This window comes from Bubalus kerabau, chromosome 17 (assembly GCF_029407905.1).
Source record: "Bubalus kerabau isolate K-KA32 ecotype Philippines breed swamp buffalo chromosome 17, PCC_UOA_SB_1v2, whole genome shotgun sequence".
In the NCBI taxonomy this organism is placed as follows: Eukaryota; Metazoa; Chordata; class Mammalia; order Artiodactyla; family Bovidae; genus Bubalus; species Bubalus kerabau.
In genome coordinates, this window is record NC_073640.1 from 51937831 (window position 1) to 51964677 (window position 26847).

The 26847-nt window shown below is 46.6% G+C and overlaps 2 protein-coding genes across 2 annotated transcripts; both read right to left on the reverse strand.

Annotated features, from left to right (window-relative positions):
* On the reverse strand, positions 1-24818 carry LOC129631845 (F-box only protein 27-like). Its single transcript, XM_055553105.1, has 4 exons — positions 24702-24818; positions 24157-24533; positions 8202-8302; positions 1-185 (listed from the first exon to the last, which is right to left on the reverse strand). The coding sequence occupies exons 1-2, from the start codon at positions 24778-24780 to the stop codon at positions 24199-24201; spliced, it is 414 nt and encodes a 137-aa protein (XP_055409080.1). The 5' UTR covers positions 24781-24818; the 3' UTR covers positions 1-185; positions 8202-8302; positions 24157-24198.
* On the reverse strand, positions 8694-10337 carry LOC129630649 (F-box only protein 27-like). Its single transcript, XM_055551155.1, has 2 exons — positions 10332-10337; positions 8694-9268 (listed from the first exon to the last, which is right to left on the reverse strand). The coding sequence occupies exons 1-2, from the start codon at positions 10335-10337 to the stop codon at positions 8708-8710; spliced, it is 567 nt and encodes a 188-aa protein (XP_055407130.1). The 3' UTR covers positions 8694-8707.
* Positions 24819-26847: the final 2029 nt, after the last annotated feature.

Consider the following 26847-nt stretch of genomic DNA (forward strand, 5'->3'; position numbering starts at 1 on the left):
TACCTTTAAAAAATTATTTATTTGATTGTGCCCAATCTAGGTTTTGGCAATTGGGATTTTCGATCTTCATTGCTGTAAGTGGGATCTAGTTCCCTGACCAGGGATCGAACCCAGCATGTGGAGTCTGAGCCACTGGATCACCAGAGAAATCCCAACAATAAAGTTTTTAACATCTTCAGGGCAACCTACAAAAAAAAAATTAGAAAACTGATTGACACGTTATTATTGCTATATAGCTACTATACAACTGCCAAAGCAGCTATCAATTATTAAAACACCAGGCATTCCAAATCTGACCCTATGGAAGCTGAAAGAAATCACTTGCTGATGCTGCAGCCAAACAGGCAGCTTTAAATATTTATTCTGCCCAGCTGTGAAAATGTCCACTTTTCTCCATTAACCCTGCTAGCCCAATAAAAGGTTTTTTCCTATGGGTTCAAGAAATTGCTACTAATAAAGAGAAACAGATACAGCAAAAGGAGGAATTTTGACCCCAGCACACAAATATGGTTTAGCTCTAATAAAACCAAACCAAACCAAACATTAGTGTCTGTTGAAACCCAATTGCTGATACTTCATCATGTACATTGGACATCTGAGAAAGTAGTTTTATGGGGAAAACAGTGTTTTGAAAATTTTCACCCAAGATGGCTCAAAGGAAACACATTACATTATTGAGATACTTTTAAAAAATTGGGAACTACTTTTACAAATAGCTCCCAGGAGATGGGGAGGATCATGGATTACAATCCAGAGATTTTGTTTATTGGAAAGGACATTAAAAAATGATTGTTTGCAGCCACGATAGAAAGAAACTTATCAGATATTATTACCAACCCATGCACTGACAAACTGAGAGACATTAATTCATGGATTAACATCTCTCAGTCTCCACCTGAAGGGACTCTGATGGCTATTTCTAGCATTTAATTTGAACTAAGACAAACATCACCAAGCTCAGAAGAGAAGAAAATGACAAGAGTAGCAGGCAGCTGACTGAAGAGTCTGGGCCACACCTGAAAGACACATTGTACCAGTTCAAATGTACTGTTACCAAATGTCTGTCTTGCAATCAAAATTAAAATTTATTAAACTCTTTAATGACACTATCACTACTGAGGGCAATGACTACTGGGGGCAATTTAACCAATCACTGGATTTTGTCATCAAATTCATCGGTCAATAAGACTAATAGGAGCCCCTTGTAATTCTCATCACTGACTTTTCAGATATTCCTATACGCTATTAAAGTATTCCCATTAGCATATGTTTGTTTAGTACATTCAATTAATTTATACGATTCTGAAGTTTCTATGATGAAAAGCTGATGCTGCAAAGCCAAATGGCTCTTGATTTTTAAAACTACTTTGCAGGGACAAACTTGTGCGGTAATTCAGACAATGCTGTATTTTCACATCATATGAGTCCTCTAATATAAACATCTAATGACTCACATACAAAGTAAAAAGTCCGTCAAAGGACACACTTTTTAGTCTAAATGAAATCTTTGGTAAATGGTTCAGTTCTGGTTGGCTTAAATATCTGCTTCTGACTTTGTTATTGTTGTTGGCTCTGTTGATTTTATTCTATATCATTTATAGAGTAATAAAGTCTTGCACATTGCAGTGTATATTCAAAACTCCAATTAAATAAGGATGTCTAAATGACCTGAAACTATTGATTTTATCTATTGCTCTCTATAAAGGCCATGCATAAGGCACATACAGGATGAAATTGGCATAAGTCCTATTGGACAACCTAGAATCGACTATCAGTCCTTGTGAAATATTCTCTAGCATAACCCCCTAAAAGGAAAGGAAAAACTGGGCTCTTAAGACTGGCATCAAAGAACATGATGAATTCAGGGCAGGTGAGCAACCACCCTGGCATCGGGGACCAGATATTTGATCACCTAATGTTTTCTATTGAAATAATAATACTCGAAGGAGGGAAATGATGAAATAAAATTTATATTTGAAACAGGAAGAGAAAAAAAATTAAGCATAAGGGACTTCCCTGGAGGTCTGCTGGGTAAGAATCTGCCTTGCAATCCAGGGGACCTGGATTTGATCCCTGGTTAGGGAACTAAGATCCCACATGCTGTGGCGCGACTAAGCCTGCATCACAACTCCAGAGCCCGTGAGCTCTGGAGCCTGCACACCACAGGTTGAGAGCTGCGGAGAAAGATCCTGCATGACCCAGCAAGGATCCCACAAGCTGCAACCAAGATGTGAGACAACCCTGGAGGCACAAGAGGCCGGGTCTGATTTCTTAGTCATTAGCTGGTTAGATGGGTTTAGATTGCACTTTTCTGGGCATACCTTATAATTTCAGTACAAACTTAAAACATAACACAAGAAGTGAGCTTGATAACTGTTGAATCTGGGTGATGGGGACATGAGGTTTTATTATGCTATGTTCTCTCCTTTTGTGTGTGTGTGTGAAAGCTCAAAGTTAAAAAAAAAATTAATTCCATAAATGATCCAGCAATTCCACTTCTGGATAAATACCCAAAAGAACTGAAAGCAGAGTCTTGAGGAGATATTTGTACACCCATGTTTATAGAAATATTTACAACAGCCCTAGGTGGAAGTAACCCACGTGTTCCTTGACAGACGACTGGATAAGCAGAATGTGGTGCTTTTAAGGCTTGAATGTTATTCAGCCTTAAAAAAGAAATTCTAATACATGCTACAACATGACCTTTGAGGACATTAGAGAAATAAGCCAGACACAAAGAGACAAAAACTGTATGATGCCACTTAGACAAGGTCCCTAGAGTAGGGAAATTCATAGAGACCAAGTGGAATGGTGGTTGCTGGGGGTGAGGTGGAGAGAATGGAGGATTGTTGATTAATGGGTAAAAAGTTTCAGTTTTACAAGATGAAAAGTGTTCTGGAAATTGGCCCCACCACAATGTGAATATGCTTAACATTTCGTGCACGCTAAGTTGCTTCAGTCGTGTCCGACTCTGTGCGACCCTGTGGGAAGCCCATACTTAATATTACTGAATGTAGAAAAGGTAAAGATGGTAGTTTTGATAATTAGGAATTATTTTGTTAAACAAATTTTAGGGACTTCCCTGGTGCTCCAGTGGTTAAGAATCCACCTGCCAACGCAGGGGACACGGGTTCTATCCCTTGTCTGGGAAGATCCCACATGCCTCGGAGCCACAAAGCCCATGTTCCACAACTACCGAAGCCCAAGCACTGCAGAGCTCGTGATCTGCAACAAGAGAAGCCACCACAGCGGGAAGACCGAGCACTGAGCAGTCTCTGCTCACCACAAGTAGAGAAAACCTGTGAGCAGCAATGAAGGTTCAGCACAACCAAGAATAAATATAGAAAATTAAAAATTTTAAAGTCCGTTTACAAAAGCCTAAGGTAGCTCAGAACAAATCTAACAAAAAATATGCAGTATTCTATAAAAAATTTATGAAACGTTATTGAAGGGCACTTTAAAAAGAGTTAAATACTGACACACAAAAGGACAAGATCTCTAGGTAATAATATGGACTAATTCAAAAGCAGGTCCTCAGGGTAAACATGAAGTTGTAGGTTGGTGAGTACAATATTTCCACGTAACTTAAAAACAGAACAATGCTGTATGATAATTGTGGGACAAACATAGGTAGAAAAAGGAGAAAGTAACCCAAAGTGTGTACCTTCCCAGGATAGTAGTTGGAAATGGGAAGTGGGACTGGAGGGATGGGACAGATACAGAGTATCTAGTTTGTCACAGCTGGAATTTGAAACCTGGCAGTCTTGGCTTTCCTGGTGGCTCAGATGGTAAAGAATCCACTCGCAATGCAGGAGACCTGGGTTTGATCCCCAGGTTGGGAAGATCCCATGGAGGGCATGGCAACCCACTCCAGTATTCTTGCCTGGAGAATCCCCATGGACAGAGGAGCCTGGTGGGCTACAGTCCATGGGGTTGCAAAGAGTTGGACATGACTGAGTGGCTAAGCACAGTCTTGGCTTCAGAGGTGATGCTAACGATTCCTCTAGGCTCTATGCCAAGTTCATGGATGGCTGGTGCAGAAGGGTCAGGGACTTAGACACCTGCCTCCACTCCCACCCTAGTCACTGCTGGATCAGACGTTCCGCTCATAACTGTCACCATTCAGCATATATAGAAGAATCAAGACCCTCAAATGGACCCAGAAGATCCCAGGAGGCCAGGGAGCTACAAGTCACTGATTACTGAGAAGGCCCGGCCAGTGGTCCCAGCTCCTGGAAGGTACGGTCAGGTAGGGTAGTCTTCAAGGTCAGCCCTGGACTAGGGCAGATGAACCTGCCTAGTGACACTGGAATGAAATCATGGAGTCCTAACCACTGGACCACCAGGGAAGTCCCTTTTCAATCAAGGCACACACTGAAGTTGGAGAGCACATGGCTGACCTACAGAAAGGAAGAAGTAATTCTCCTTGAGCCTCCAGAAGCTGAGTTGAGGGCCTTTGGGCAGGCGATATTTTCCACAGATGGCTGCCATAATGTCTCCAGTTTTACATCCTTCTAGAATCATGCCACTCCTTACCCAGGGGTGGGGTCTAATTCCCACCCCCTTGAATCTGGGCAGGTTGATTCATTGCAACCAAGAGTGTGGTGGGAGTGATGCTGAGTGACTTTCATCAAGTGACTTCCATGGTGGGTGTCACAAAGGCAATGCAGCTTCTGCTGGTTTCTCCAGCAGCCTCATGGTGGAGCCCTGAGCCACCAGGAAGCAGCTGCCTGCCCCGAAGCCGCCATGCTGTGAGGAAGCCCCAGCTACAGCAAACAGGGAGATCCCCAGGCCAAGCTCTGAGACTAAACCCAGAGCTGCCTGGCCAGCCACCAGCTGCTGTGTACACACTCACAGCCCACCCTGCCCTTTGGCTCCAGCCAGTGTCTGAAGGGAACCACCTGAGAGACCAGAGCCAGAAACTCCCAGCAGAGCCCTCCTCATAGAAACCATGAGAGGAGATAAAATGAGTGCCGTTGATACTGAGCCACTAAATTTGGGGGCAATTTGTTATGTAACATTAGTTCATCAGAAACTCTACCATCCTTTCCCTTCACCCCTGTCAGAGACTCACCACCTAGGAGACACTGTCCACTGCCGATGGGAACAGGCATAACATAGAAATCACCCAGGATGGACTGGTTGGCATTTAGAAGTTGGACAATGAGATGATACAAATTGTCAGAGCCACGTCGGCTGGTCCACCTATGCGATAAGGGAGACCTTGAAGGCTGGACTTGCTGCTTCATCTTTTTGGATGTCTGCCCACTTCATGTGTATCGCCTCTGCATGTACGCAAATCCAAAATGTGGTCCCCAGGCCAAGCACCATCAGGGTTCCTTGGCAGCTTGGATCTTGCCTATACCCAACAAACCCCAATGAATTGCATTAAATAAGCTCCCCAGGGACTTTCCTGGCAGTCCAGACCCCATGCTCCCAATTCAACAGGAATGGGTTTGATCCCTGAAGAGGGAACTAAGATCCCACAATGAGCCCATGAGAAAAAAAAAGCTGCCAGCTGGTCTTCACGCACATTCATTTCAGGTAATGAATTGGAGTCACAGGCTTCAAGGTACCTCCACCCACTGTTGTTGTTGTTTAGTTGCTAAGTCATGTCGACTCTTTTTTTGCAACCCCATGGACTGTAGCCTGCCAGGCTCCTCTATCCATGGGATTTCTCAGGCAAGAATACTGGCGTGGGTTGCCATCCCCCTTTCCAGGGGATCTTCCTGACCCAGGGATCAAACCTGAGTCTCTGGCATTGGCAGGCGAATTCTCTACCACTGAGCCACCTGGGAAGCACCTCCTCCCATAGGCAGGTCCCAACATATAGTCTTTGCTCTCTGCTTCTGGGATGTAATCTCTGGACCCTTGGGATTTTATGTCTGACAGGAGTAACCTTGTTTGCCTGGGGACAGCCTGCCACTGTGATTGTCGAGTGCTGGCCATGTCCACATTGATAGTCTATAATGGGGGCTGGTCACTCCAGGAAGACCAGCAATGTGACTTAGATGCTTCAGGCAATATTAGCTGACCTGGAGGCTGAGATTAAACATATGATAAAGCCCCTATAAACTCAGGCGAGCTTCCTGGTTGGCATTACTCCCTGTATACTGTCACCCACGGAGGCCAGGTCAATTGTACATCCTGACTCCATGGGGAGGAGAGGGCAATGGAAGTCTGGTGTTGGATACTTCTCCTGGATGCTGCCCTGTGATCGTCCCCTTGGCTAATTTTATCTGTACTTTTTTCCCTTTAATAAACTAATGGTATAGAGTTTTCATTCAAGCCTATGTCTTTCTAGTCAATTACTGAGGCTGAGGGTGGCTTTGAGAATCCCCCTACCTGGCAGTTGAAAGGTGCTCTTGACATCGTGACCTCTAACCTTGTAGTAGGCTCTAAACTTCAAAGACCTTGACACCTGGCTCTCTCATCCTAGACACTCCTATTTACTTGGTATGGAGTGTGACCCAGGCATTGGGAGTTTTCAGGGTTTCTGGGTGATGTATGGCAAAACTGAGGCTGCTCCTGCTAAGTCGCTTCAGTCGTGTCCAACTCTGTGCGACCCCATAGACGGCAGCCCACCAGGCTCCCCCGTCCCTGGGATTCTCCAGGCAAGAACACTGGAGTGGGTTACCATTTCCTTCTCCAATGCATGAAAGTGAAAAGTCAAAGTGAAGTCGCTCAGTCGTGTCCAACTCTTCGCGACCCCATGGACTGCAGCCTACCAGGCTCCTCCGTCCATGGGATTTTCCAGGCAAGAGTACTGGAGTGGGGTGCCATTGCCTTCTCCGAAGGAGTTACTGATTATTACAATCAACTGGTACACTATTGCTCAAAGCCATACAAATATGCTATAATAGTTTGATAAAGAATTAAAAACAGAATTTGACGGTAAATACATCTTCTAATGAGATGGATTTGCAGAGAGGGCAGTTTATGGTGCCTTGATTGAAAGTAAGTTTGGGGGACTTCCTGGTGGTCTTGTGGTTAGGACTCCATGATTCCACTGCAGGAGGCATAGATTCCATCCCTGGTCAGGGAACTAAGGTATTTATATTTGGCAGCACGGCCAAAAAACTTAAAAAGTGAAGAAATGAAATAAGCACAGGACTTCTCTGGTGGTCCAGTGGCTAAGACTCTGCACTCCCAATGTAGGGGGCTGGGGTTCAATCCCTGATCAGGGAACTAGATCCCACATGCCATACCTGAGGGTTCACATGCTGCAAGGTCAAAGATCCCGCATGCTGGAAACTAAGACCCAGTGCAGTCAAAAAAAAAAAAAACCAAAAGCCCTTGAGTTTCCAAAATCCCCAACCTTCATCATCAGGCTGTGCACAGAATGGACCATTTAAAAAAAAAAAGGAAATTTGGTAAGGCCAAAATTTCAGCTGGTCACTCTGCTTATCTCTCAAGTACTCTTTATGTCTGGGGACCATATAACACAATAAGGGGCTTTCTTTTTCTGTAAAACTGCAGGATTATGAGATAGCAATTGGGAAGAATAACTATATGATGCTCCCACCATAGATGTGATCTGTAGCTGAGTTATTTAAAACAGAGAACAAAGATGTGGAGGTTTGGAATTTGCCTCCCTTGAAATTGTCTGAGTCAGGTATCCCATGGAAGGTGCTCACGGACCATCATGGTTTCAAAACCAGCATACAGAGCACAAGCTCTGGAGTCAGCAAGCATGAGCCTAATGCCAGGTTCTGTGATGCCACTAGGGGAAGTCATCTCCCCTTTCTGAACTACTCAGTTTGAGACTTCAAAACACACACTAACCCACAGGATCAAGGATCATGAAGGGCGATGAAACAGGTCACACTTCGAAGCACTGGCTCTGTGGCTGACATGGAGCCCTGTCTTGCACCTGTGACTTGCCCAAGGCCACAAAACCAGGAAGCCACGGTTTGAGTGTGGGAGGTCTGGCTCCAGAATCTGATCTCTTAGCCAACTCTATCTTGCCTCCTCCTGAACCAAGTCCTCTGTATAGGATCTAATCGGGCATCTTCCCATCCAGGTCCGTTTTGGGGGTTGGGCGAGGGTTCAGGGAGTGGACACCGCTAAGTAGTAAAGCCCTGGTGGTGGTGAAGTCTTTTCCCTTCCTGCTTAATCTAAGAGCTTGCTGGGAGGCCTATATGCTTTGTCACCCATGCCAAGGTCAGCTTTGTTTTTAAAGCTGTTTTTGTCACACTCACCAGTCAGAGACATAAATCTCAATCTTTCCACTCTCCAGGATTTCTGGCCACAGACCCTCCCCTCCTCCAGGTCCAACACTTGTTTCTTTTTATGACACCACCTAAGAAAGCAGAACATAAATCAGTGAGAACCCATAACAAGAACTCACCACTGTCCTGGCCCTTGGGGAGTAGGGATATTCATTGGTAGGCACCCTGGAAGCTCATCTGCGAAGGGCCCTAGGCATGACCCTCTATTGCCAAGGGGTCCCAACTTTGCTGAACCATGGATTTCTGGAGGTCTTGTGTAAAATGAAAAAGGTGTGTGATGGGGGCGGGGAAAGGGATAGTTAGGGAGTTTGGGGTAGGCATGTATACACTGCTATATTTAAAATGGATAACCAACAAGGACTGATTGTATGGAACTCTGCTCAATATGTGGCAGCCTGGATGGGAGGGGGTTTGGAGGGGTGGGGGATGAATACACGGATATGTATGACAGTCCCTTCGCTGTTCCCCTGAAACTATCACAACATTGTTAATCTGCTATACCTACAAAATAAAAAAGTTAAAAAAAAAAAGAGATTTGTGACCAAGTTCCCGACCAGCCCTCCAGCCCACGGAGAAGTCCCATAGGTTTCCCATGAGGCTAAACCTCTCAAGACCCTCTCATCCGCATCCTTGAGGACCCCTTTCCTGGGCTCCCCACCCAGGCCACGAGAGCTCTGAGAGTTCCGGAGGTTGCGTCTTATGGGTCTGAGCTCGCAGAAGCGGCCCAGGATGCAGGGCCCGGGGTCGTCAGCAGGGGGCAGGCAGGTGCGGATGACGGGCCACAGGTCGGGGTGTTTCCAGGGCAGGATGCTCCGCCACAGGTCCCAGCCGTCCACCACGTCTCGCCAGCGCCGGCACACCGGGCGGCATTGCCGGAGCAGCGTGCTTGGGGGCAGGTAGCTCAGCACCTCCTGGAGCAGCTCGTTTGGCAGTTGGTCCACGTCCACTGCCTCCCGGGTTTGGGATCTGGAGGCGGGACCCAGGCGGGCAGGTCCCACCGGAGGCCGAGCTATCCATTCTCGTTTTACCAGGCTGGGCTACCACTGCGGGAAAACCAGGGTCATACTTCAGGGTTTCGGGGGCCTGAAACCTCCGCCAGCCCCACCCCTGCCAGCCATACCCCGAGACTTTCAGCCCCTAAATCCCGCCAGCTGCCTCTCCATCCTCACCACCCACAGTCCCCTCCTCAAGACCCCAGACTCTGCATCCGCCCTCGCCAGTAGACGCCTGCTGTCCCTCCTCCGCGTGCAGCACAGCCCCCGCAGCCAACCCCTTGGGACGAGTCCTACCTTGCGTCTCAGGCATTGCTCTGCAAGCTTTCACCTAGCTAGCTTCAGGCGCCCGCTTTTTATTCCCCGGCCCCTCCCTTCTTAATACCCAGCACCACCCGGCGACACCCCCACTCTCTTCCCTACGTCACATTCTCTGCCCACCCTTCCCTTCTCGCTGGCCTTCTCCTCCTCCCTCTGCCTCGACTTACTAGTCCTTCCCTCCCATCTCCACCTCCAGTGATCTCCAGAAACCCTCTCTATTTGGGGCTGTATTGGGACCTTGGAGGTAGCTGCTCAGTTGAGCCGAAACTTCAGAAGAGGGAGAGGTTGGGGGAAGTATTCAGTCTTGTCACCTGCCATCCTCACCAGTGGCCTCTGGGAGTGTCCCTAACCAGGCTCTGAGTTCAGTTGGTGCTGAACACTTGCTGTTGTTCAGTCAGCCATCTGGGTGGGAGGCCTCACATCCTTTAGCTCCTTTAACAATTCTCATCACCTTGGAGGATCCAGCATCACTATTCCAGAGATCATTGCACAGGAGAAAACAGGCTGCAACAGGAGCCAAATGCTCTTTTTTTATTTTTAATTTTTAATATTTATTTATGTATTAGGCTGTGCTGGGCCTTAGTTGCAGCAGTCCAAGTCTTCAGTCTTTGCTGGGGAATCTTTAGTTGTGGCATGTGGGATTTAGTTCCTTGACCAAGGATCAAACCCGGGCCCCCTGCATCCAGAATGTGGAATCTTAGCCACTGGACCACCAGGGAAGTCTCCCAAGTGCACTTCTATTTGACTCCCTAAAAGAGTGTTGTAACCTGTAATAAACCCAGCCAACCTTCATGGAGCCTTTTACTACCAGTCAGAGGAGCATCACTGACTCAATGGACATGAGTTTGAGCAAATTCCAGGAGACAGTGAAGGACAGGGAAGCCCATCATGCTGCAGTTCATGGGGTTGCAGAGTTGGACACGACTTAGCTACTGAACAACGACAGGAGCAACCCACTAAGATGGGGGCTATGTCTCCACTTCACAGGTTGGAAACTGAGGCCAAGTGACCTGACCAAGGTCACACAGCTAGTAGGTGACAGAGATGGGATTTGAACCTAGCCTGGCGGGCTCTAGAATTCTTGCTTTTAACCTCTGTACCAACTCTATCCAAGAAAAATGAAATGCACGCTACGCATTTAATTTTAAATATCAGCAAGTAAAACCATGATGGATTTTTGCCCACGTGGAACTTACCTTCTAAGGGAGAGTGATATGGTGAGCAGGAGACCTAATAAACAAATTAGATACTTTTGGGAAATCTCCTGTCAGCTCCCCAACATCTTCTTCACAATTGTAGAAAAACTGTTTCATTATGGAGTAATCGTTAAATCAGACTGTGATTCACATGGGCCATGATGAGCAGTAGACGTGACATGTGAATGACATCTGTGTTGGAAGGTGATCCATGCTGCGGGAAATAGAGAAGGGAAAGGGAAAGGGAGCCATAGCAGTCCGCGCAGGGAGACCTTGAATTTTAAGAGGTGGACTGACTGTAATACATGGCACATTTCTTTTCAATACGTACATTTTTCAATGCAGTTTTTCCCAAAGTGGAAGAGTGGAAGGAACACCAGTAACAGTTAGCTCTAACAGTTAACTCCTAACTAATCCTGTTTCATCTCTACTCCCATGCACTTGCTCCCACAGGCAATTTGAAGCAAATCTTAGAAATCACAGCCTTCTGTCCAAAGCAATACATTATTTTTTGATGTAATGTTTAAACTGTGGGACTCTGTTTAATAATGAGATTATGAAAATCAATCAGGATCCAAACATGAGTTTGGGCTTCCCAGGTGGCACTAGTGGTAAAGAATCTGCCTACCAATGGAGGAGACGTAAGAGTTGTGGGTTCGATCCCTGGGTCGGGAAGATCCCCTGGAGGAGGGCACAGCAACCCACTCCAGTGTTCTTGCCTGGAGAATCCCATGGACAGAGGAGCCTGGTGGGCTACTGTCCAGAGGGTCCCAAAGCTTTGGACACGACTGAAGCAACTTAGCACCCATGCACACATGAGTTCAAAAAGTGGTTTAAAAAACAGTCTAAAAGCTTCAAGTAGCATAAAAGGGCAGAAACTGACAAGTCTGTTTCCGTTCTTCGGTTTCTTCCTCAGACACCATCTCTGTTAATTCCTGGAATTACACTCCGTGATGTACTCCAGTTAAACAGAAAAAAATAATTGGATTCCAGGAGCCTGCTGCCTGGAAGGTAATGATTAGAGCATAATAGCTCCCAGGAGAGGAAGGTGTACAAAGCACCCCAGGGGCCTTTGGGGAAATTATGGGTGCATTTTGGTGTCACAATACAGGACAGCACCCCTTAAGGGAGAACTGTCCTGGATTCTTCCTCCTTTTAGTCAATGTCCTGGGTGTTTTCTTGCAGGAGGAAAGCCTGTTAAGCTAAGCCTTGAACCTAATTCCAGTTTGTCTGTAAATGTAGAGAGTGTCCGGAGAAGGCAATGGCAACCCATTCCAGTACTCTTGCCTGGAAACTCCCATGGACGGAGAAGCCTGGTAGGCTGCAGTCCATGGGGTTGCGAAGAGTCAGACATGACTGAGCGACTTCACTTTCACTTTCACTTTCATGCATTGGAGAAGGAAATGGCAACCCACTCCAGCGTTCTTGTCCGGAGAATCCCAAGGATGGAGGAGCCTGGTAGGCCGGTGTCTACGGGGTCGCACAGAGTCGGACACGACTGAAGCGACTTAGCAGCAGCAGTAGAGAGTGAAAATAGACCCTGAAAGGTCCAGGAGTTCAACTACTGGGTTAATTGGAAGAATATTCTTGGCATTGTTGGCACTTTACTAGTTATTATGCTCCAATTCAGAAAAGGGCAAAATCTCTTCATCTAGGCAGTGCCAGCTGTGGGTGTTATGAAGCCTTGCCTGCCATGCGTGCTCAGGTGCTTCAGTCATGTCCAACTCTTTGGGACCCTGTGGACTGTAGCTCTCCAGGCTCCTCTGTCCATGGGATTCTTACCAGATTCTCCAGGCAAGAACACTGGAGTAGGTTGCCATTTCTTCCTCCAGGGGATCTTCCTCACTCAAGGATCGAACCCATGTCTTTTACATCTCCTGCATTGGCAGGCAGGTTCTTTACCACTAGCGCCACTTGGCAAGTGCAGGTTATGGAGCCCACTCCAGTATTCTTGCCTGGAGAATCCCCATGGACAGAGGAGCCTGGTGGGCTACAGTCCATGGGGTCACAAAGAGTTGGACATGACTGAGCGACTGAGCACACCCACACAAGAAGTCTGTATGCCCTGGGGATTTTTCACATATCCTGCAGAGGTTTTAAAATCTGACTCTGAAGGAGGTCTGCACTTGTAACAAATTCCCAAGGGGTACTGATGGCTGTCCTCCATGGACTGCACTTTAAGTAGCTGAAACTTACTGGAATCAAGTTCAGGTATCATTTGCATATTGAAATATGTATTCTTTTACTCATGAATTTCTCTCCTTTTATTTCAGCTTTCCACTATACATAAATACTTTGGGACATTTTATTAACATTTAAAGAATTCTCAGTGGAGGTAGGTTTCATTATCTAGGTATTTCATTTCTTTTTAAAAAAAAATTAATTATTTTTATTGCTCTGGGTCTTCATTGCTGTACTCTGGCTTTCTCCAGTTGTGGCAAGCTGGGGCTACTCTTCACTGCGGTGCTTGGGCTTCTCATTGCCGTGGCTTCTCTTGTCGAGGAGCATGGGCTCTAGGCACGCAGGCTTCGGTAATTGCAGCACATGGGCTCAGCAGTGGTCCACGGGCTTAGTTACTCAGCGGCATGTGGAATCTTCTCAGGCCAGGGATTGAATCCATGGCCCCTGCACTGGCAGGTGGATTCTTATCCACTGTACCACCAGGGAAGTCCCTGAATATTTCATCTCAAGGTGGTAAAGGCTGCATGAGAAGCTATTTGCCATAAATGCAGGGAAGTTGTGGTGGGCTCTGACCCAGTGAAGCCACAAGGATGGGCAGGGAAGTGTTGAGTAGGGACCAAGGTGCATCTCTGGAGGTGTGCTTGGGAAGTGGGAGGTAGGGACCTGCCAGTCTGGTTTGCAGAAGTAGAAAATTCCTGAACCTTGGAGGAGCACCAGCAGGCTTGCTACGTGAATATAATGAAGGCATTAAAACCTCCGTCAACTTGGCTTCCCTGGCCCTGGTTCTCCTATCTTGTTAACAGGAATAGAGTGGTGAGCTGGGAGGTATTTTGATTCCAGGGAAGGAACTGAACTGGGAATGGGCCCTTTGTGTGGATGGAGGGTCCCAGGGATCCTAGGAGGAAGTGGGTAAGTAGTTAACAAAATCTCCTCTCTCTGGAGAGTGGGAGGGATTAGAAAAGAGCCCCACTCCCTAGAGATAGGGTTGAGTGGGGCAGCCCTGGGTGTTGGATTCAAGCCCTTTGCAAGGTGTTTCAGCCCTGACGTGCCCATGTCTCCTGGAGTAGTGGTGTGGGGGATGTGAGTTTAGAGCTGGGATTTCTGACAAAGGCTTCTCAGCTCCCCATCCAACCCAGAATGGCAGGGCGCGGGGGATGTTAAGAGCAGAAAAGGGCCACAAAATCCATATAACTTCTTCTGCCTCAAGAAGTAATTCCTTCCACTGAAGCCACGCTTGGAAATGAAGTAATCAAAGCCTTAAGAAAAGTTCAGGCCAGAGGCAATTTTATAGGCTTTACAATAAAATAAGAGGCTTTAAACATCAAAGCACCGGGAATTCTCTGGCGGTCCAGGAGTTAGGATTCTGAGCTCTCAGTGCGGGGGACCCGGATCCCTGGTTGGGGAACTAAGATCCCACAAGCCTCACTGTGCAGCCAAAGGAAAAAAAAAAAAAAAAGATCAAAGCACCAACCTATCTGGAGAGGGACACGCGCACCTTGGGGGTTTTGAAAAGAAAGAGCTGGGTGGGGCAAGGAGTGGGACAGGAGGGTCTGGAGGGAGAGTTTGTTATGGAAGGTCTGCAGAGGGGGTGGGGGATGGGGAGGAGGGCTCCAGTCTGAGGGGGAGATGGGCCTGGTGGGTGTGGAGGGGTTCCCTCCTTCTAGAAGAAGCCACTACTTGCTTCTCATCAAACTGTCTAGCTGGAATATCCAAAATCACAGACTATGTGAACATTCCCAATAAGGGTTCAGCCAAAGTTGCCTGCATCTCTGGCGTATCCTGCCTGGTCATATTACTCCATGCTGGCAACTGCTCATTTAGAAAATATCAGTAATGGGTGATCTCATGTATTTTAAAAGACATTAATAATTCCTTGTGTGGGGGACTTCTCTGGTGGTGCAGTGCAATACAGGGGATGTGGGTTCGATCCCTGGTCCGGGAACTAAGACCCCACATGTCTGGGAACAACTAAACCCATGTGGCACCGCTACTGAGCCCAAGGGCTCTCAAGCCTGCATGACACGACTAGAGAGTCTGTGTGCAGACAAAATTAAATACATAAATAAATCTTTAAAAAAACTGTATTATGAATAAACAGTTTTTGTTTTTTTTTTTTTGGTTAAAAACAAACCTATGTCTAGAAGTGAAATAGACTCTGTAATTTACAGACTCCCTACAGGGGCTTCCGTGGAGGTCCAGTGGTTAAGATTCTGCCTGTCAATGGAGGAGACTCGGGTTCAATCCCTGGTCTGGGAAGATCCCACAGGCCATAGAGTAACCAAGCCTGTGCACCACAACTACAGAGTCCACAGCATAAATAAATAAATCTTAAAAAAATAAAAACTCCCTACAAACAAAAATCCAGGACCAGATGTCTTCACTGGGAAATTCTAGCAAACATTCAAAGTAGAACTTAACACTGATCCCTCTCAAACTCTTCCAAGAGATTGAAGTGGAGGGACCACTCCCAAAGTCGATCTCACAACTGTCCTTTGTTTGACCTACACAATAATAATAGTAATAACAATAATGAAGTGATCAGATGGAAAGATCATTTAACCTCTTACTGGATCTTAAGCTGTGGGTACTATGGCTCCTCCCATTTACAAAAGAGTAAACCGAGGCTGGAGCCTCAGTAAACGGGGGAGCCTGGTGGGCTGCCATCTATGGGGTCGCACAGAGTCGGACACGACTGAAGTGACTTAGTAGTAGTAGTAAACTGAGGCTCAGGCTTCCTTAGTGGCTCAGTGGTAAAGAATCCACCTGCCAATGCAGGAGATGTAGGTTCGATCCGTGGGTCAGGAAGAGCTCCTGAAAGAAGAAATGGCATCCCAAGCCAGTATCCTTCCCTGGGAAATCCCATGGACAGAGGAGTCTGGTGGGCTACAGTCCATGGGGTTGCAAAGACTTGGACATGACTGAAGCCACTTAGCATGCATGCATGTTCGAGGAGAGGTACATCCAGGTTCAAACATTGCAGCGCTTTTCAGCAAAGGGTCCCAGGTCCCAGGTCTGTCTCAGACTCACTCCTGAAATATACTACAGGAGTGCAGAAAGGATGCACAGCCTGATCCTCAGGGGAAAACACTAAAGCAGAGACTGGGAGAATCCATGTGCCTCTTCTCTCTGTCCTCCCCCTTCCCTCGCGGGGGTCATGCAGAGTGAAATTTTCCCACAGCAACAAAAAGGCAGTCACACATGAGCGATGTCCTGGGAAGCTCATGAGAGACCCAGCACCCTGGGGTGTCACTGGGACCTGGACATGGAGGACCCTCTTTCTGGCATGTAACAGAATTATGGATTCCCCAAATGAAAGCGGGGGTCAAGCAGAAACCATCTTGGTTGCACAGTCTAAGTATAATGAGCCTTCTTATCAGTTAGGAAACAGTGGGGACACTTCCAAAATTCAAGTTTCCAGCTGCCAGCCAGGGCTCACCTTGCAAACAGGTATTTCTAAGAAGAGAGAAAAGCTATGCTAAGCCTTTCTGTTATTTATTCAACACGAGCTTCATTATTCCAATGGTTGTATTGTAGTTATGTAGAAGTATGTCCGGATTTGCAGAAAATACACACAAAAAGATTTTGCAGTGATGTTGGTGGTGCATCAAGTTGGAAATTTACTAAATATTTCACAGGGAAAAAATGTTTATGTGCCATAACCACAATATCTCTTTAAGTTTGAGATCCTGTCAAAATAAAAAATATTTAAAAATATATATATATATAAGAAGAGAGAACTGATAGTGCTGTGGATTGAAGACTGGCCGTAAGTCGATACATGTTTCTGGCTGATAGATATGTGGAAGTTATAATACTCTTCTCTCTACATTTGCTTATAATTTAGAATTCTCTATGCTGTTGCTGCTGCTAAGTTGCTTCAGTTGTGTCTGATTCTGTGCGACCCCATAGACGGCAGCCCACCAGGCTCCCCCGTCCCTGGGATTCTCCAGGCAAGAACACTGGAGTGGGTTGCCATTTCCTTCTTCAATGCATGAAAGTGAAAAGTGAAAGTGAAGTCGCTCAGTCGTGTCCGACTCTAACGATCCCATGGACTGCAGCCTACCAGGCTCCTCTGTGCATGGAATTTTCCAGGCAAGAGTACTGGAGTGGGGTGCCATTGTCTTCTCTGAGAATTCTCTATAACAAAGCAAAAAATCTAGTCAGCAAAGATGTCTTCTAGGACTTCCCTGGTGGTACAGTGGATAAGAATCCGCCTACCAGTGCATGGGTTCGATCCCTGGTCTGGGAAGATTTCACATGACACGGAGAAACTAAACCCCTGTGCCACAACTACTGAAGCCTACTCACCTATAGCCTGTGGTCCCCAACAAGAGAAGCCACCTCAGAGAGAAGCCCACACACCGCAACGAAGGGTAGACTCAGATCACTCCAACTAGAGAAAGCCTGAATGCAACAAGGAAGACCCAGTGCAACCAAAAATAAACTAACCTTTAAAAAAATCAACTCACTTAGAAAAAAAAAAAGATGTCTTCTGAATGTGGTTATATCTGGGGAATGCCCTTGCAGTCCAGTGGTTAAGATTCTGCACTTTCACTTCTGAGCGCATGGGTTCAATATCTGGTCAAGGAACTAAGATCCAGGCAAGCGGCACAGCTCAGGCAAATTTAAAAAACAACAAATAAGTAAATAAGCATAGGTATTTCTGGAAAGGAAGAGAAATTGCATTTGGGGGATGCTTTATATTTGTCTGTAACATTATATTTCTAGACACACAGGTAGAAAGTAAGAAATTCAGATAGGCAAAATCAGTAAGTACAAAACTCACCTCTATTCACCGTTCACCACTGCAGTAAACCCTGTAACATTTTAGTTCATATTCTTATTCTATATACATATATCCAGAAGATAGTCTAGAATACAAACACAAGGCTATGTAAATATACATTAATTTATTTTAGCACATATGGATATGTCCGTATATGCAAATATGTTCTACATAACATATAAGAGTATATATGCTATGCTATACTATGTCGCTTCAGTTGTGTCCAAATCTAATACTGGCATGGGTTGCCATGCCCTCCTTTAGGGGCTCTTCCCAACCCAGGGATAGAACCTGGGTCTCCTGCATTGGTAGGTGGATTCTTTACCACTAGTGCCACCTGGGACTCTTTTAAGGAGTGTGTGTGTGTGTGTGTGTGTATATATATATATATATATAATTCTGTGCTTGCTTTTTCCCCAGGCAATGGTCTCCATCTTTCCCTTCTTATAAATCTATAAATTTCTATCTCATTCCTCCTATCTAAATTCCTTCAGTTGACCCAAAAATATCCTTCAGAGCTTAATTGTCCACACCAGTATCTACTCCAGAACCACACACTACATGTGGTCACTCCTCTTAGGTCTGCACAACTCTCAGGTCTATTTCAGCCTGTCAACCTGTCAATTCCCCTTTGGATGAAACTGACAAAACACCGTCCCCCTCGGGGTGTGTCCCATCTTCTACTGCAGGTGGGGGAACAGTTCAGGGTGGACACGTCAAAGGCAGCAGCGGCTTCATCTGCTTCCCATCTGGAGACCTGGAGCTCCTTAGGGATCCTGCAGCAGGGAGGGGGCAGCCATGGTCCCTGGACTGGGGTGGGGACAGCCGGCTCCTGCCATTGCACGGTTCTCTCTCACCCTCGTGGCCAGAATGTCACAAATGTGGTGTCACTCTGACACTGTGCCTACATCCACCGCCTGCCCAAGGCTTTTAACCCTGATTGATAACTTTTGATCCCATGATTTGCTTAGGGCTTGGGAAATAGGGTTCTGACTCTTCCATTCTCTTCACTGGAGAACACCTCTTGGTGTTTCCTTCTGTACAATTTTTCAACTGAAACAGCTCCTTACTCTGAACCCAGTAGTCACCAAGGTTGTAACATTGAATTTCTATTTAAAAAGAGCTGAGACGCTTTCGGCAAAATAATACTACATTTATTATCTATGATTGGCAGAGATATTCCTGATTTATTCTCTCCATATTTAAAAGAATTTCAAAATGTAACAATTTTATACACCACACGATCCAGGATAAGGTTGGGCTCAGGGGACCACATCATTGTTCACAGGGTGGGCAGAACCCTCTGTCTCCAAACATTTTTGAGTTGGTTCACTCTCAGCTGTGAGTCTTGGTCCTGATCTTAAAACCTCACAAAATGAAATTCATCCCCTACAGGGGCTGGAATTTTCTTGGTCATAGGAATGAGCTTCCAGTTCAGACATGAGGAGGGGGCTTCCTGCACGGGCCAGTGAAGCCTCTACAGCAGGCCTGGGAGGAGACAAGGGCAGAGGGCAGGGGGGCTGAACCAGAGGGCCCCTGGTGAGGAGCCCTTTCATGACCCAGCCTTTCCCTGTGCTCACCCATGGGTTTCCAATCAGAAGAACAGGGCCTGCCTTATAGAAGTAGCAGGAATTTTCTTCTAGTAGGACCCTCAACTGGACCCAAGAGATCCCAGGATGGCCAGGAGCTACAAGTCCTTAATTAGAGAAACAGTGTGCCCGCACGCAAAGTTCCTGACATCCATGGGGTGGTTGTTCTCCAAGGATAGCTCTTGACTAGGATAGGTGACCTGCACAATCAAACTGGAGTTGAGCAAACTGGTGTTGGTAAGTTTGACTCCACTTGGCTCATTGTTGAAATCCATGACTAAGATCCACTGTTCCACAGACACAAAGAGAACACCCTTCTCAAGGCTGGAGAACACATGGTTGACCTTCAGGGAGAAAAAGAGATAAGCTCCATTGTGCCTTCAAAGGCTGAGTTGGGGGCCTTCTGGCAGGTGGTATTTTCCCTAGATGGCTGCAACAATGTCTCCACTTCCACACATCCTTCTAGAATCATGCCACTCCTCACCCAGGGGTGGAGTCTAATTCCCACCCACCTTGAATCTGAGCAGGTTTCATTGTAACCAAGAGTGTGGTGGGAGTGATGCTGAATGACTTTCACCAAGTGACTTCCACAGCAGGATCACAGAGGCAATGCCGCTTCTGCTGGTTTCTCCAGCAGCCTCATGGAGCCCTGAGCCAACAGGAAGCAGCTGCCTGCCTTGAAGCCGCCATACTGTGAGGAAGCCTAAATTAGACCACGCAGGGGGATCCCATGGCCAAGCTCTGAGACTAAACCAAGAGCTGCCTGGCCAGCCACCAGCTGCTGTGTACACACCCACAGCCCACCCTGCCCTTTAGCTCCAGCCAGTGTCTGAAATGGAACTTCATGAGAGACTGGAGTCAGAAGCTCCTAGCAGCTCCTAACAGGAAACCATGAGAGGAGATAAAATGAGTGCTGCTGATATTAAGCTACTAATGCTTCGGGCTGTTTGTATGTTATACAGTAGTAGATTAACATAGGCTCCACCAACCTCTCCCTTCACCCTTTTCCCCACACAGACTGACCTTCAAGGGCTCTCTCCTTCTGCACTGCCCGATGTGAAAGCTACTCTTAGAGAACTGATCCAGGATAGTCTTGTTGACATCTACAATTTGGACAATTAGCTGATATACATGGTTATTGCTTCTTCCTTCGAACCACCTGTGGGAGAAGGAAGACCTTAAAGGCTAGACTTGCCATCCCATCTCTTTGGGCATCTGCCTCCTCCACCAGAGAGGCCTTCCCATGTCTACAAATCCAAAATGGTGCTGTGAGCCCCAGGACTAGCACCATCCATGTCCTTTGGAAGCTTGATCCCTCTGCCTCTGCAATGAATCCATCTGCACTAAACCCAGTCCCCAGCTGGCCTGCATGTATGTTCATTTTAGGAGTAATGACCTTGGGGTGGGAGATGGGAGGGAGGTTCAGGAAGGAGGAACATATGTATATTTGTAGCTGATTTATATATGGAGAAACCAACACAACATTGTAAAGCAATTATCCTTCAATTAAAAATAAATAAAAATTTTAAAAAAGAAGTAATGACCTAGAGCCGTGCTCTTCAAGGTACCTCCTCCCACATTATTTCTTCTATGTCTCATTGGTGGCAAAGATGTTGAGCTATTTCAAATCCTAAAAGATGATGCTGCGAAAGTGCTGCACTCAATATGTCAGCAAATTTGGAAAACTCAGCAGTGGCCACAGGACTGGAAAAGATCAGTTTTCATTCCAATCCCAAAGAGAGGCAATGCCAAAAATGCTCAAACTACTGCACAATTGCACTCATCTCACACGCTAGTAAAATAATGCTCAAAATTCTCCAAGCCAGGCTTCAGCAATACGTGAACCGTGAATTTCCAGATGTTCAATCTGGTTTTAGAAAAGGCAGAGGAACCAGAGATCAAATTGCCAACATCCACTCGATCATGGAAAAAGCAAGAGAGTTCCAGAAAAACATCTATTTCTGCTTTCTTGACTATGCCAAAGCCTTTGACTGTGTGGATCACAATAAACTGTGGAACATTCTTCAAGAGATGGGAATACCAGACACCTGACCTGCCTCTTGAGAAACCTGTATGCAGGTCAGGAAGCAACAGAACTGGACATGGAACAACAGACTGGTTCCAATTGGAAAAGGAGTACATCAAGGCTGTATATTATCACCCAGCTTATTTAACTTACATGCAGAGTACATCATGAGAAATGCTGGGCTGGATGAAGCACAAGCTGGAATCAAGATTGCCGGGAGAAAGATCAGTAACCTCAGATATGCAGATGACACCACCCTTATGGCAGAAAGTGAAGAAGAACCAAAGAGTCTCTTGATGAAAATGAAAGAGGAGAGTGAAAAAGTTGGCTTAAAGCTCAACATTCAGAAAACTAAGATCATGGCATCTGGTCCCATCACTTCATGGGAAATAGATGGGGAAACAGTGGAAACAGTGTCAGACTTCATTTTGGGGGGCTCCAAAATCACTGCAGATGGTGAGTGCAGCCATGAAATTAAAAGACGCTTACTCCTTGGAAGGAAAGTTATGACCAACCTATGTGAAAAGTGAAGTCACTCAGTCATGTCCGACTCTTTGCGACCCCATGGGTTGTAGCCTACCAGTCTCCTCAGTCCATGGGATTTTCCAGGCAAGAGTACTGAAGCAGGTTTCCATTTCCTTCTCCAGAGGATCTTCCCAACCCAGGGATCGAACCTGGGTCTCCCACATTGTAGGCAGACGCTTTACCATCTGAGTCCTAAACAGTATATTAAAAAGCAGAGACATTACTTTGTCAACAAAGGTCCGTCTAGTCAAGGCTATGGTTTTTCCAGTGGTCATGTATGGATGTGAGAGTTGAACTATAAAGCTGAGCACCAAAGAATTGATGCTTTTGAACTGTGGTGTTGGATAAGACTCTTGAGAGTACCTTGGACTGCAAGGAGATCCATCCAGTCCATCCTAAAGGAGATCAGTCCTGGGTGTTCATCGGAAGGACTGATGTTGAAGCTGAAACTCCAATACTTTGGCCACCTGATGTGAAGAGCTGACTCATTTGAAAAGACCCTGATGCTGGGAAAGATTGAAGGTGGGAGAAGAAGGGGACAACAGAGGATGAGACAGTTGGATGGCATCACCGACTCAATGGACATGGGTTTGGGTAAACTCCGGGAGTTGGTGATGGACAGGGAGGCCTGGTGTGCTGCGGTTCATGGGGTTGCAAAGAGTTGGACATGACTGAGTGACTGAACTGAACTGAACAGTGGTAATGATTTAAGGTATAATTTTCTTAGTGTTTTAAAAGCATCCAGGAGAATCTAAATAAACAGATGAAGAGATACCCAGCAACATTCAAAGAAAACAACATCTAATGTCCATCAGTGGTAAATGGATACATTATAGTATATTCAATAAGATATTATACAGTCATGAAAGTAAACTAATTGTAGTTATAGACAATTATGAATGAATTTACAAATATGTTATTGAAAGAAATCAGATACATACTACATATGACACCATATATACATAAATGTATTTATATATATATTAATATATATGTGTATATATATAGTATCACAATGGGTAAAATTGATCTATGGTAACAGAATTCAGGATGGCACTACCTTTGGGTTAGAAGTGTTGGGAATGGGGCATGAGGGGTGCTGAGGGTGCTATTTGCAGGCAACTTTATGTTCTTTTTTTTAGCATTCTGTTCTTGACTTAAGTGAATGTGTTGAATCTATGTTGAATCCAACCAGGCATTTTCCAATCCAGCTTCCTTTGGGGGTTAAGGGAGGGTTCAGAGACTGAACTCTGCTAAGTACTAAGGCTATGAGAGTGGTAAAGTCATCACTATTCCTTCATCTTAAGAGGTTGTTGTTTAGTCACTGAAGTTGTGTCTGATTCTTTTGCAACCCCATGGACTGTAGCCCGCCAGGCTCCTCTGTCCATGGGACTTCCCAGGAAAGAATACCAGATTGCGGTGTTAATTCCTTCTCCACATGGGCTTTCCAGGTGGTTCAGATGGTAAAGAATCTCATGGCAATGCAGAAGACCCAGGTTTGATCCCTGGGGCAGGAAGATCCCCTGGAGAAGGGCATGGCAACCCACTACCATGTTCTTGCCTGGAGAATTCCATGGACAGGGTACAGTCTTTGTGGGCTACAGTCCATGGTGTCACACAGAATCGGACACAACTGAGCAACTAACACTTTACTTTTCCTTCTCCAGGGGATCTTCCTGACTCAGGGATCGAACCTAGGTCTCCTGCATTGCAGGCAGATTCTTTACCACTGAGCCACCTGGGAAGCCCAAGGGATTGTTAGGAGGCCTAAATGACATCACCCATGTCAAGGTCAGCACTTAGCTAAAGGCTGTTTTTATAGTCACGGTCACCAGGCAGAGACAGAAATCTCAATCTTTCCACTATCCAGGAGTTCTGGCCATAGGCCCTCTTCCTCTAGGTCCAATACTTTCTTCTTTAGAAACCACCTAAGAAAGAAGGAGAAAAGTAAAAAAGAGGCAAGTTCTCACTACCGCCCTGGTAGTTGGGGAATAGGGAGGGACATTTACTTGTTACCAGGACTGTGGCAGAACGGAGAAAAGACTTCAGGAATGCCTCTATAGGTTCCCTCCATCATGCAGTGCATCACCAAGCTATGTTTTTGGAAGCCACATGTTAAGTAAAAAAGACTTGTGCCCAGGTTCGTGGTCCACCTTAAAAAGTTAAAGGTTAAAGTTAAAAGTTAAAAAGTTAAAGTTCAGTTAAAGTCCCATGGGTCTCCCCTATGATCCCCTGCCGCGCCCCCACCAAATACAAGGCTACCGAATCCTCCCTCCCACTCCCACAAGGACCCTTCCCTGGGCTCCCACCTAGGCCACGAGAGCTCTGAGAGTCTCGGAGGAGGTTGCGTTCTATGGGTCTGCCTCGCAGAAGCGGCCCAGGATACAGGGCCCGGGGTCGTCAGCAGGGGGCAGGCAGGGTCGGATGACGGGCCACAGATCGGGGTGTTTCCAGGGCAGGATGCTCCGCCACAGGTCCCAGACGTCCACCACCCAGCGCCGGCACACCTGGCAGGATTGCCCGAGCAGCGTGCTTGGGGGCAGGTAGCTCAGCACATCCTGGAGCAGCTCGTTGGGCAGTCGGTTCAGGTCCAGCACCTCCTCGGGTTCGCGGTCCGGAGCGGGGACCCTGGTGGGCAGGCGCCCAGAGGCCCACAGGTCGTCCTCGCCAGGCCAGGCTGCCGCTGCTGGAGATCCAGTGTCAAGACGTCAGTGTCCATGACCTCCAGCCTCCACCAGTCCCGCCCCTGCCAGCCACACGCCTGTCATCCCCGCACCCCCTAAACCCCATCAGCCGCCTCCCAGCCCTATCCTCAAGTTCCCAGACTCCCCCCAGTCCCTCCATTCTCCCCTACTTGCACCACAGTCCCAGGCAGCCAGCTCCCTCCGGGGCCGCACAGAGCCCTGACTGAGTCCCACCCTGCATCTCGACATGCTGCTCCTCCCCAGCAGGCCATCACCTTGCTCCACATGCCCTGATTGCCTTCTCCGCCTTTTTCATACTCCTGCCCTCCCTTCTTAAAACCCAGAACCACCCACCGGCCCTCATTTGCTCTTTCTTACTCCCGTGGTCTCGCCGCCCCTCCCTTCTCATTGTCCCGCCCCCTCCTCCCCACTGCTTCGACCCCAAGTGACAAGCCAGCTTCTCCCATCCACACCTCCGGTATTCTCCAGACACCCTCTCCTTCCGGCTGTATTCAGATTGTGAATTAATCAACAAACAGAATCCGCAGAAGAGGAAGGGGGTAGGGTCACCAAGATCCAGAGTCTGTCGCTCTTAGTCCCCACCACTTGTCCCTTGGAGAGTCCCTAACCAGGCTCTAAGTAAAGACCTTGGTGTTGAACACCTGCTGTTACTTAGTCAGGTATCCAGGCAGGAGGTCTTATATTCTTTAGTTCCAGGAAGAATTCCCATCACATTTAAGGATCCAGCATCATCACTAACTTGGAGATCCTTGCACAGGAGAAAACAGGCTCCAGGAGGAGCCAAATGCATTACTATTTGACTCCCTAAATGAGTGCTGCAATCAGTATAATCCAGCCAAACTTCACGGAAACTTTTACTACTGGTCAGATTAGCAACCTCTGAAGCAGGTATGACTATATCCCCACTTCACAGCTGAGAAAACTGAGACCAAGGGACCTGCCCAAGGTCACACAGCTAGTAGGTGAGAGAGCTGGGATTTGAACCTAGCCAGGTTCATGGTCATGGTCACTGTTTGGTGGTCTGCTGCCTGACTGATTCACTACAGCTTTCTGAATCCCAACCATTACATCTGAGAAGCATGCTCAGCAAATCGATGAGATGCACCCAAAACTTCAACGCCTGCAGCCAGTATTTGTCAACATGTCTGCTTGTCACTCAGTCATGTCTCTTTGGGACCCCTTGGGACCCACCAGGCTCCTCTGCCCACGGAATTCTCTAGGCAAGAATACTGGAGTGGGTTGCCATTGGTCAACAGGAGAGGCCCAATTGTTCTCCATGACAATGCCCAACCACACAATGCCCAATCACACAGCCAACGTTTCAGAAGCTGAAAGAATTGGGCTATGAAGTTTTGCCTCATCCTCCATATTCACCTGAACTCTTGCCAATCAGCTATCACTTCTTCAAGCATCTCAACAACCTTTTGTAGGGAAAATGTTTCCACAATCAGCAGGAGGCAGAGAATGCTTTCCAAGAGTTCCTCGAATCCTAAGGCACAGAGTTTTAAGCTATAGGAATAAGCAAATTTATTTCTCGTTGGCAAAACTGTGTTGATTATAATGGTTCCTATTTTGATTAATAAAGATGTGTTTGAGCTTAGTTATGATGACTGAAAATTAATGGTCAGAAACTGCAATTACATTTGCACCAAGCTAATAGTTAACTACAGAGGACAACAGAAAATGAGATGGTTGGATGGCATCACCGACTGATTGGACATGAGTTTGAGCAAGCTCAGGAGATGGCGAAGGACGGGGAAGCCTGGCATGCAGTCCATGGGGTCGCTAAGCACCACTGGGCTGCTGAACAGCAAACAATTAACAAAATCTCCTCTCTCAGATGGGTGGGAGGGATTAGTAAAGAGCACAGCTCCCTAAGTGTAGGATTGAGTGGGGCAGCCCTGGGTGTAGATAAGCCAGCTCCTTCCCTAAGGCGATTAGCCCTGATGTGCTCATATCACCTGGAGTAAGGGATTAGATATGATTGAGGAGACAGGAGATCAAATTGCTAACATCCACTGGATCATGGAAAAAGCAAGAGAGTTCCAGAAAAACATCTATTTCTGCTTTCTTGACTATGCCAAAGCCTTTGACTGTGTGGATCACAATAAACTGGAAAATCCTGAAAGAGATGGGAATACCAGACCACCTGATCTGCCTCTTGAGAAACCTATATGCAAGTCAGGAAGCAACAGTTAGAACTGGACATGGAACAACAGACTGGTTCCAAATAGGAAAAGGAGTACGTCAAGGCTGTATATTGTCACCCTGCTTATTTAACTTCTATGCAGAGTA

Bases quoted from the DNA above. Each gene is read 5' to 3' on its own strand.
- LOC129631845 (XM_055553105.1), bottom strand. From the start codon at position 24,780: ATGTCGAGATGCAGGGTGGGACTCAGTCAGGGCTCTGTGCGGCCCCGG. The intron at 24,534-24,701 runs GTAGGGGAGAAT...CTGGATCTCCAG, and splicing joins TGCCTGGGACTGTGGTGCAA to CAGCGGCAGCCTGGCCTGGC.